Below are 12,471 nucleotides of genomic sequence, written 5' to 3' on the forward strand. Positions count from 1 at the left end.
GTGCACCTTGTCACACTAAAAGATTGTTTTGATGTATTGGAAGCTTGCAAGGATAATGAGTATCCCCAAACAAGTCTAGTCAATGCCACTAACAAGGAGTGACAAGAATCATTAAAAGCCACTTTAAGGAGGTAGCTACCACTTTCTCCATCGAAGTTGAGTTCACTACTTGAGTGTGAAACACTGTAGACAACACCTACAAGAGAACTTGCCGCATTGGAGGACTCCTGCAATATTGGTGGGTTAACAAAGACACCCTTAGTGAGACTCTTGCTAAGTTGAGCTTCCACACTACCCCAATAGTAACATGGGAACCATGTATATTCACTAATATCTACCTTCACAAGTCCACGACCATGGTGGCATCCTTTGATTTGAGACTGAGGAGGCAAGCATGAAGCTCCTTCAACAATCTAAGCTCTTGAAAAGAAAAAGGGTATGGCATCCTTTAATTTGAGACTGAGGAGGCAAGCATGAAGCTCGTTCAACAATCTAAGCTCTTGAAAAGAAAAAGGGTATGGTTTTTCAAGGAACATACTCCTTCCCAACTCAAGGAAAATCTCAATAGACTCAAGAAAGTGCAGCTACCAAGGCAGACAATTGGGTAGTTTATCTCATGGAAAAACCATCATTCAAGTGTTTCACACTCCTAAACAAGAGAGAAAAACTTGTGAAGAGCAAGTTTATTTATTTTTTTCTTTTGTTAACGATGGACCCTCCTCAGGCCCATAATTTGAAGGATGCACTAGGCGGCAAGACCCATTGTAATCTTCAAGTAAGGTCCTCGTAAAATTTTGGGCGTAAAAAAAGGCCATGAAAAGTAAATTTTATAAGTAATGGGTTTCACATGAAGGCCAAGGTACCTCTAGGTCGTCAAATTTGAAATCCAAGGCAGGGTGATTTTGTTTTGGTCTTGTTTAATGCAGATATTATTGGGTCAAGTTCCGTGCAGTCACAAATTTGTAGTTGGAGTGGTGTTTCAACTTTGTACGGTGATTGACGTGATCTTCTAATGTATTGCTTATGTCTTGTGCTCACTTTGAATTGTTTTCTATTATAAAAGTTTGTCGAGTTACTTCTAATTTTTGGGGGTTAGTTGCCAAGTTTTGCTCTAATTTTCAACCAGCTCGGGAAAAGGTTACTCGTCGCTATTTGGTAAGACTCCCACATGTGAATGGTGGCTATGCTAAGAGACTCTCCAGTGAGGCATATTTGATCTATGCACCAAGACCCTTGTACCTCATTTGAGCGGTACCTTTGAAACATACTCGCATCAAGCTACACATTCAAGCTTATGACCTCGCCCCTTTCATGAGGGCCCACATTGGGGGGCGGCCGCGCCTAAGCGTAATGTCATACAGGCTCTACTTGCCCAATGAAGCCTGTTCGTTAAACGCGCTTTTGACTGGTTCGCTTTCAGCAGCCTATATTACGTTCCTTTATTGGACGCAAAGGCACACCTCTTCTTACATAGAGCTTGCGTTCTCTGTTGAGTACCTGTGGTGTTTGGAAGCACTTCTCTCTCTCTCTCTCTCTCTCTCTCTCTCTCTCTCTCAAGCGCGCGCGCACACACACTCCTCTCACAAGCTGCTACATCCCGGCCACCTCTTCTGATTGTTCCTGCTAATCATTCATTCATGAAGTCTTTACTCCTGTTCCTTGTCGTGATCTTGAGCTCGCAATTGGCACTGCAAGCTTTGGCGTATAGTAATGATTGGAATGCAAGTAATTGCAACGAGCTTCTGAGCAGCTTGGACATCCCGGCGGACATAGAGGTGCCGTCCGGACAGAAGCTACAAGTGGCGTACTACGCAGACGGGCTGCAGCACTACTCCTTCAACGGCTCCGACTGGTTGCTCTTCAACGCTACGGCGGACCTCTACCCGCTTGAAGGCAACAGAAGCAGAAGTGGATCGCAGGTGGTGGGCGGGCGCAAGCTGGGCGGCGGCCACGTCGCGGCAAAGAAGTCGGTGAAGAAGGTTGTTGCAGGGCAGCACTTCTTTTTGGCGCACCCGGACGCAGCCGGAGGGCAGCCCTCGTGGGAGACGTACCTGCCCACCTCCAGCCTCGTCACTGCCCGCTCTCTGCAGGCCGTCACCGTCGACCCCGACAGCATCACCTGGAACCTCTTCGAGGCCACCTCCCATAGCGGCAACAAGTAAGCTCTCGTCACTTTTAATCAAGACTACAATTTAAATCCTAACATATCAAAATGGGAAAAACCACCTCTGTGGAAGCTCTATATAAGCCCACATGGTCTAGACTTGATATCAGCTTCACGCAGTTGGTGTGAATCTATAGATTCTCTCCTCATTGTGACCCAAGTTGTCAATGTCCCTCAGCTACGGGGTGAGCATAATGGGATCTACGGTCCACATCACCCCACTCTATTATATCTACGATCAAGAGTCGAGGATGACCTCGAATCTTGATCTTGATTTTCTAAAAAACCTCGATTTGCAGGCACAACCCTCCGGATTCAAATGGGGCATCCCAAGCTTCCAAGCACAACGCTCTACCTTACGCTCATATGCGATTTGTGAAATATAAGCAAATCGAGGTCATCTAATGTGAACCCAACATCGCCGGTGGCACGAACGAATCTCAACCTAGAAGTAATCTGAGCTGCTCGAGATTAGATTACTTGAAGCCTAGCTCATTGTTACCTTTCATCTTGTCTCCGCTCCAAGCATAAAGCCTAGTTCAAAAAGTTATTAAAAAATTCTCGAAATTTAAAGCTAATGATGACTTTGGAAGGAAGGAAGGGAAAACATGAAAATAAAACGCTATGGATGTCCATGGGCAAGCCCCAAAAGTAGGGTTGCATGAGTGGGTTTGCTAGTCTAATAGCAAAGGGGCTTCCAAACCTCACTTAGAAGTAACATCGTTCTTCAATCTTTCAAAACCAATAAAGGTGCATAGTGACCTTGGTACTTATCTCAAAATTATGATGATCATGTGTAGGGACTTGCTTGGCGCCGTCACATACTTACAACGACTTGCATCCAAAGGTGGCCTACCTCCTTCCACCACAACTGGTGCTAAATCTGGGGATGTGCATGTCACCCCGTACTCCATTATATATGTCTTCTACATCAAGGCTGACTAATTCACCCAAGAGTCCAAAGTTGTGATATTCTCCATTCTCTTGTGTAAAGGCATCTTCCCAAGCCACTACTTCACATTGTTTATTTACCAACTTTTTCTATGTCTATTCACTATCTGTAGTAGTCATGTAACCTAATTAGATACTTTGCACATTATTAATTATATCATGCCATTGGCACCATGACTCTTGTATTCAAAATTGAAATTTAAGCAATGGCAATGTTTCAACCTTTAATATAAATGAACAACATTAGACATAAGCAATGAAGTATTTTGAATCACTTTAACAAAATGCCATTGTAGGTTGCTTCTTGTTGGTCCAAGAAAAAGAATCTAAACCAAGTGAGATATAAAACCCAACTATCGATTCCCTTGAATCATTGTTATCTCCAGCCCAATTTGAATAGCACCAACCCATCAATGTATCACGCTTGTTGCATGTGATGGTGCATGTGAGAGTACCCGTGCATGTGAGAGTACCCTTGATGTACGTAAGTACCCGTATCCCTTGCTTCCATTGACCACTCTCACGTGGCCTATTAGAGAATCTATTCATCACACCAACTGTAAAGCTCATATAAAGTCTAATGTTTATGAGAAAGATTAAACTCCCCACCACACGCTTCTTGTACTTCTTGTTGTCTATAAGTGGTGAAGCATCCTCAACAAAAAGCTTCATGTTCACCTCCAAAATCATGAATATGGGCTTAAAGCTAGTCATCTCAAATGCTTTAAGATTTAACCAAGCATACTCTTGCTATATGAAATGAAGATCTTAGGTAGATCCTACCAAACTATAATCCCAAACGTAAATGCATGTCTAACCCAAGTTTGTCGTCTGATGGTTTGTTGCAAGATCAAGGTGTCTAGTTTTATCCAGTTTCTGCTGGACTGGGACAATTCTTGGAGAGCAAATTTTGGGGGCAAGGTACTTAAAATGAGATCAAGAAAATAATAGAAAATACGCTTGCCCTTAAATTAACCCAATATAATCTAAATTAATATAAATTAGTCTAATTAATCAAAATTAATCAAAAATATGATGAAATGATAAACAAATGATCTTTCCATTCTTAGAGTGATCCAATTTATTTTTCCATAGATGCACCATTACAAGTACACTAGTCCCTATAGGTTTTAGATGATTCACATCAAAAATGTAATTTTACTAATTAGATTATTAATATTTGCAGGCCTTCTAATAGTCTGGAAGAATTTTAAAAAAGAGATCATTAAAAATCCAACCATTGGATTTGCAATTTTTACTAACCACCACATTCTACTAATGTCTCAGTATCTACCCACTCTTTTGATCTACAAGATTGAGGATTTTAAGTGGTAGCTATTGTGGGTACAAAAAGTGGCGTATATTATAACACTTTAAAGACCTTGAAATATTTAAAAAAAATAGATAAATATCTTAAAATTTTCTCAAAAAATCAAGTTAAGCTCCATATTATGTGAAGATCTAAGGTACAAAGTGGGAATGTTATATGAGTTTATATGTAAAAGATATTAGCATTTTATGGAATCAGTTCAAATTTGGGACAGTGTGTATACATTGACTTTGTACCTAAGAAAATGAGGACTTTTGACTATCTAATGCTTAATCAAATTATGCAACTATATTTTCAACTTTGAATATGATGTTCCAACAAAAGAACTTGAAACGAAATTCCTTCATTTACAAGGAGAGATTAGCCACTAAAGGTAAACAAATGCCTATTTTTTTACTATTTACAGGGTGCCTGAGTGGACAAAACTGGGCACCCTGATCTTGCAACCACCTGGCATCTCCCTTATTTGTTGGATTATGTCTTCATTGTCCTGTGTGATGTCTAAGCCATCTACATACAAGGCAACTAAAACATGTTCTCCATGCCTCTTTAGAACATACAAGCTAGCAATCTCTTTAAAATATTTGTTTATCCTATGATACCATACCTATGATATTTGTTTATCCTATGATACCATGCCCTTGGGGCTTGTCAATACAATGCCTTCTTAAGTGTGCATAACTTGTTTTTTGATCAGGGCATATCAAATCTTGGCAGTTGTGCTACATACACCTCTTCCTTGAGATGTCCATTTAGAAACGTTCATTTGGCATTCATATGAGAAATTGGTGGATTGTTGTGAGCATCCAAGGCAAGTACCATGAGGAAATTTGTCATGCTTGTTGTAAAGCAAGGAATTTAGCATAATTAGGGCCTACAACTTATGAGAAACCCTATGCAACCCACCTAGCCTTATATTGTTAAGTGAGCCATCAACTTTTTATCCACCAATCTAAACCGATTTGGTACCAATTACTTTTGGCTTTAATGGCCCACCCATAAGATTGCAAGTGTTTTTCTTCATGATGTTGTTTTACTTTGACTTCATTGAGCCTCTTTTCACTTTACTTTATCTCAAGGCCTTTATGAAGATGTCAGCGACCTGATCATGTGTGCTGACATAGGCCGAGTCGATGTCGCATGCCAAGACTCTCTCCCTGATGAAGTGGTAATGTACCTCAATGTGTTCATCCACGCATGGAAAACTGGGTTTCTGACCAACTGTGTACTACTAAGATTGTCACAATATATGACAACCTTTCTGGCTAACTGTGTACTACTAAGATTGTCACAATATATGACAACCTTTCTCTCCACATGCAACCCCAAATCAGCCAAGTATGCGTAACCAAGCTACCTCACACGTTGCCACCGTAGCTCCTCTATAATCTGCCTCTGAACTCGATAAGGAAACTGTGAGCTGCTTCTTACTGCTCTATGTCACAACAACACTCCCCAACGAAAACATAAATCCACTGGTAGATCTCCTATCAGAGATGCTACCTGCCCAATCTACATGTGTACCCATATAGCTCCAATGGTACACCTGCTGCATAAAACAATGCATAATCAATAGTGGCCCTCAAATACCAAAGTGTGAGTCACGCACTGTCAAGATGTGGTTTATGTAGAACCTACACAAACTGGCTCTCTAAGCCAACAATGTAACGCAAATCTGACCTGCTGATCATGACATAGATCAAACTCCCCACAATCTTCCTGTGCATAGTGGGATCCTGGAACACATAACCTGCATCCACACTAAGCTTGCCATTTTGATCTAATGGCACCGATATTGACTTAGAATCAGCCATTCCATACTTGGACAGCATGTCCAATACATACTATCTCTGTATAACAACCTAATACCATCAGGTGTGCAAATGACCTCAATTCCTAAAAAGTAGCACAAATCTCCCAAATCCTTCATCTCAAACTTCCTTTTGAGAAGACTATAAGGGCACTCACTTGCTTCTCCCCACTCTTGGCGGTGAAGACTTGAATGCTCCGATGCTCAATCAACAATCCAAACTCCAGGTAATCATTATCAAAACACAAAACAAAACAAGGTTAATCAACCTACCGAGCTAAATCAAAGACTCTAGGTAATGAATAAAGTAAAGGACCCTAAGTCTAAATGCCTTCCCTGACAGCGCTGCCAAAAATGTTAATAGATAACAAACTACCTTACACACACAAGAGAAAGAAGAAGAGAAAGGTGCATGCAAGGGTCGAATGGCACTTAGCCAACCCTATGAGGGTTAACTCTTCGATGTGAAGCTGCTAGGGGCTCACTCCACACTCTCCTCAAGTGTGTCATGCAAAGAGAGATCCAATGCTAGGTAGAGAGAAAGAGGGAAGGATCTATGGAGAGCTCAACCTCTACCTCATGCCATACGTATGCAAATAATACATGGTAGATAGCAAGGAGAAGGTAGAGAAGGAGAGAAAGGAGAGCATTACCATTCCTACTCACATACACCAACAATCAAAGCAAGCAAGAAACAACATAAGCAAGCAAGCAACCATAGGCTCAAATGAGATGGAGAGAGAGAGAAGGCAAAACTCAATTGAGACAAATGGGATTGTCATTTTTCATATTTCATAAAATGTCTTATATACATGAGCTCATATAATTTACAATGTCCAGTCGCCCAATCACAAGTGGGGGCCCAAAAGTAGTCTTTCTAGTTTTACTAGCTCTATGTACATCAAATCCTCATGACCAGTGTTACACATGTCATAAGCTTGGTAATCTCATGTCTCATTTACAATTAGCACATTGCGTGGTTACAAAAAGATGAGTTACAAAAAGGCATAGTAGCCACGTGAAGGTCATGTTAACCGCAGTGGTCTTAGCCCCATCAAAATGCCTAGTCCCTAATCCCTTAACTTATGCAGGTAAACTTGGAGGGATAAGTGGGGGGGGAGGAGAGAGAGAGAGAGAGAGAGAGACCCAATTACATACATGTAACATCCATAAATGGAGATAGATAGGGGAAGGAAAGATTCAAAGAGAGGGGGGAGGGGAGAGAGAGAGAGAGAGAGAGCGAGGGGGGGTATCGAACCTTGCGTTGAACTATTTTTTGCCTCTCTTTTGAAGGCCCTTCTTCATCAGGGGTAGGGATTCTTTTCTGGGAGCCTCTTTTGCTAACTTCTCCCTCCTTTGAGTTGTTGCAACATTCTCCACCTACATCCTAATGAGAACAGGCATAGTACTTACTGTGGGGGGTGTGCCCTCCATCGTTGCAGCCCCTGTTCCTTTTCTCTTTTTTCCACCATTACTGTTCTTCTCCTTTTTAGACTTCTCCACCTACGGCACAAGCAAAACCCAACATCAAATCTAGTATGTACAAGTAAACCCAAGCAAGGTTATACAAAAAGGTAAACTCGGGCATATACAAGTAAACCCTTGCATGTCGAATACTTACCATGGGGGGTGTGCCCTCCATCATTGCCGTCGCCCCTGTTCCTTTTCTCTTTTCACTCTATGACACGTCTCCTTTTTAGACTTCTCCACCTGTAGCACAAGCAGAACCCAACATCAAATCCAAACATAAATATAAACTCGGGCAAAGTCAAATCCAATCATAAATATAAACTCGGGCAAAGTCAAACGAAAAAACCCGAGTATATATACAGAAAAACGTGGGCATATATATAGGTACATCCGAGCATATACACAGGTAAACCCAAGTATATACAACTAAACCTAGGCACCGAATACTTACTGTGGGGGGTGTGCCCTTGGTCATTGTTGCAGACCCCACCATTTGTTTTCTCTTTCCACCAACATCGTCTAAATTTTTAAACATATCCACCTACAACCCACGCAGAACCCAACATCAAATCCAAACATACAGGTAAACCCGCGATCATACAAAAACACCCGGGCATCTAAAGGTGAACCCGAGCATATACAGGTAAACCCGTGATCATACAAAAACACCCGGGCATCTAAAGGTGAACCCGAGCATATATAGGTAAACCCAGGCACCAAATACTAATGGTGGCGGGGTGTGCCCTTGGTTGTTGTAGCCCCCTCTATTCATTTTCTCTTTCCACCATCATCATCTAGTTTTTAAAACTTCTCCACACCTGCAGACCAAGTAGAACCCAACATCAAATCTAAACATAGAGGTAAACCTGTGGTCATACAAAAAAACCTAGGCATCAAGTAAACCCGAGCATATACAGGTAAACCCATGCACAGAATACTTACTGCCCCCGCCGTTCGTTTTCTCTTTCCATCATCACCGTCTAATTTTTTTAAACTTCTCCACCTACAGCCCAATCAGAACCCAACATTAAATCCAAACATGCAGGTAAACATGTGGTCATACAAAAAAAACCCGAGCATCTACAAGTAAACCTATGGTGGTCATAAAGAAAAACCCGAGCATCTACAGCTAAATCCGAGTATATACAGGTAAACCTAGGCACCGAATACTTACCATGGGGGGTGTGCCCTCCTTCGTTGTTGCAACCCCGCCGTTCGTTTTCGCTTTTCACCCCATCACCGTCTAGTTTTTTAAACTTATCCACCTGCAGCCCAAGTAGAACCCAACATCAAATCCGCTATGTATAAGTAAACTTATGGTCATACAGAAAAACCAGAGCATATATAGGTAACCCTAGGCACCAAATACTTACCGTGGGGGGGTGTCCTCCATCATTGCAACCCCCCTCGGGGGGTGCACCTCAAAATATGTAAGTCTACCACGTGCGATCATTAGGTGGGGTTTTTTTAATCCAAAATATTGGGTAAATTTACAGAAATACAATTACAAGTGGGGTATTTTAATTGTACTTTGGAAAAAAAATCGTAAGTTTATAAAGAAAAAGGGGTAGTTTGATTAGCTCAGAATTCACAGATAAGGGGATTTTTAAATACCGCTTGAACGCACGTCGTAGGAGGGGCTTCCATATAGTGGACCCTCCGAGCAACCCCCATTTGTTTTCTCTTTTTTCCACCATCACCCATCGCCCTTTTAGACTTCTCCACCTACAACATAAGCAGAATCCAACATCAAATCCTCTATGTATAGGTAAACCCATGGTCATATAGGTAAACCCGGGCATCGAATACCTACTGTGGGGGTGTGCCCTCCATCATTGCAGCCCCCTTTTGTTTTCTCTTTTTTCCACCATCACCCATCGCCTTTTTAGACTTCTCCACCTACAGCACAAGTAGAACCCAACATCAAATCCGCTATATACAGGTAAACCCAGGCATGAAGTACTTACAGTGATTCTTTGTTTTGTCATTGTAGACCCTATGCATTTCCTATTTCCCATTTCCACCTTCAGCATGGGGGGTGGGTCCTATGTCATCTCATAGCCGCTCTTAGCGTAACTTTTCTCTTGTTACGCTAACCCTTCTCGACACCTGCGTGTGGCGGAGGCTTGCAAGGTGGCTACATTGGTCCCACCCTCCCTCCTTTTCTCCTACCTATAGCATCAGACATAAAACATATAAATCGCAAGGCTTGGGTGCACAGCACGGAGCGAAGGGCGCTTCATTGTAGATGTTGCAGCAGCCAAGCAATGCCGAGTGCAAGCCACTCAAAATAGCCAAGCAAATGAAGTTCGCAAGCTAAATGAAAACCATGACCACCTTCTTTCATGCATTGGGCTCTCTAAACCTGGGCACAAACACTACGTGGAGAGCATTAGATTTGCAGATGTGGGCCATATAAAACCCTCATGCATGCAACCACCCTCGATACTACACATGGCATTTTGTGTACCCACCGAAGGGACCACCTTAGTTTTCAGACCAGTGACCCACTACCATTAGCACGGTGAGCCCAACCCTACTTTGTGACACCATCTCGCTTTTTCTGATGAGCTCACTATGCCCGATTTATAGAAAATGTAAATCCAAGCCAAATGCCATGTGTACGCTTGCGATCTCGCCTTTTTTGTGCCCCACTTTCGCAGCGTTGATCCCATCATCGCAAACATTAACGGCTTCATGGAGATAGTGCCGATGGCTGGCACATCGTAGCAAGGAGCACACAAACATCAAAGAGCCCCAGGGCCTAGTACCATAGACAAGCCAAGAGAATGTATGCCCACTCCGCACCCACCACCCTCCCCAATTTCAAGCCACTTCTTTAGGAATATACCTAGTGTCCAAGTGATGGGAAGTTAGATTGTAAATTGTAAACCTAGCTAGGCGTGAACATCGTAGGCTATGGCTTCCACCCTAGTAGTGAAGGACTTAGGCATGTGTAATCAAATGTGCCCCATACCTCACCTTTTACCTACTAGAGCTAGTAATTTAAGTTGAAATTGATCCTTGCAATTAAAACATAAATTGATCCTAGTAACTTAAATTGAAAATGACCCTAAGTTAAAGCTAGTGCCCCTATAGCTTTAGAGAATGCCCCCCAACCATTGCTGCCATGTAGACTAGAGGGATAATTCTTTGTGGGAGTAACTACATATAACCTGAACCCTCTTCTCAACACACACACATTCACTCTCTCTCTCTCTCTCTCCCTCTCTCTCTCTCTCTCTCTCTCTCTCTCAAAAGTGAGAACTAGTGCACCTTGTCACACTAAAAGATTGTTTTGATGTATTGGAAGCTTGCAAGGATAATGAGTATCCCCAAACAAGTCTAGTCAATGCCACTAACAAGGAGTGACAAGAACCATTAAAAGCCACTTTAAGGAGGTAGCTACCACTTTCTCCATCGAAGTTGAGTTCACTACTTGAGTGTGAAACACTGTAGACAACACCTACAAGAGAACTTGCCGCATTGGAGGACTCCTGCAATATTGGTGGGTTAACAAAGACACCCTTAGTGAGACTCTTGCTAAGTTGAGCTTCCACACTACCCCAATAGTAACATGGGAACCATGTATATTCACTAATATCTACCTTCACAAGTCCACGACCATGGTGGCATCCTTTGATTTGAGACTGAGGAGGCAAGCATGAAACTCCTTCAACAATCTAAGCTCTTGAAAAGAAAAAGGGTATGGCATCCTTTAATTTGAGATTGAGGAGGCAAGCATGAAGCTCGTTCAACAATCTAAGCTCTTGAAAAGAAAAAGGGTATGGTTTTTCAAGGAACATACTCCTTCCCAACTCAAGGAAAATCTCAATGGACTCAAGAAAGTGCAGCTACCAAGGCAGACAATTGGGTAGTTTATCTCATGGAAAAACCATCATTCAAGTGTTTCACACTCCTAAACAAGAGAGAAAAACTTGTGAAGAGCAAGTTTATTTATTTTTTTCTTTTGTTAACGATGGACCCTCCTCAGGCCCATAATTTGAAGGATGCACTAGGCGGCAAGACCCATTGTAATCTTCAAGTAAGGTCCTCGTAAAATTTTGGGCGTAAAAAAAGGCCATGAAAAGTAAATTTTATAAGTAATGGGTTTCACATGAAGGCCAAGGTACCTCTAGGTCGTCAAATTTGAAATCCAAGGCAGGGTGATTTTGTTTTGGTCTTGTTTAATGCAGATATTATTGGGTCAAGTTCCGTGCAGTCACAAATTTGTAGTTGGAGTGGTGTTTCAACTTTGTACGGTGATTGACGTGATCTTCTAATGTATTGCTTATGTCTTGTGCTCACTTTGAATTGTTTTCTATTATAAAAGTTTGTCGAGTTACTTCTAATTTTTGGGGGTTAGTTGCCAAGTTTTGCTCTAATTTTCAACCAGCTCGGGAAAAGGTTACTCGTCGCTATTTGGTAAGACTCCCACATGTGAATGGTGGCTATGCTAAGAGACTCTCCAGTGAGGCATATTTGATCTATGCACCAAGACCCTTGTACCTCATTTGAGCGGTACCTTTGAAACATACTCGCATCAAGCTACACATTCAAGCTTATGACCTCGCCCCTTTCATGAGGGCCCACATTGGGGGGCGGCCGCGCCTAAGCGTAATGTCATACAGGCTCTACTTGCCCAATGAAGCCTGTTCGTTAAACGCGCTTTTGACTGGTTCGCTTTCAGCAGCCTATATTACGTTCCTTTATTGGACGCAAAGGCACACCTCTTCTTACATAGAG

General features: G+C 42.1%; 1 protein-coding gene across 1 annotated transcript; it reads left to right on the forward strand.

The window, feature by feature from the left end:
* Nucleotides 1–1,476: 1,476 nt before the first annotated feature.
* LOC147628759 (uncharacterized) lies at nt 1,477–3,270 on the forward strand. Its single transcript, XM_086814239.1, has 2 exons — nt 1,477–2,158; nt 2,965–3,270. Exons 1-2 carry the CDS (start codon nt 1,638–1,640, stop codon nt 3,107–3,109), a joined length of 666 nt encoding a protein of 221 aa, XP_086670365.1. The 5' UTR covers nt 1,477–1,637; the 3' UTR covers nt 3,110–3,270.
* Nucleotides 3,271–12,471: the final 9,201 nt, after the last annotated feature.

The sequence above is a fragment of the Cibotium barometz genome, chromosome 19 (genome assembly GCF_041138505.1).
Source record: "Cibotium barometz isolate CiBa-2024 chromosome 19, ASM4113850v1, whole genome shotgun sequence".
Classification (NCBI taxonomy): Eukaryota; Viridiplantae; Streptophyta; class Polypodiopsida; order Cyatheales; family Cibotiaceae; genus Cibotium; species Cibotium barometz.

Coding starts and splice junctions, on each gene's coding strand:
- LOC147628759 (XM_086814239.1), top strand. CDS start 1,638: ATGAAGTCTTTACTCCTGTTCCTTGTCGTGATCTTGAGCTCGCAATTG. Junction 2,159..2,964: donor ACCTCCCATAGCGGCAACAA/GTAAGCTCTCGT, acceptor GATCATGTGTAG/GGACTTGCTTGGCGCCGTCA.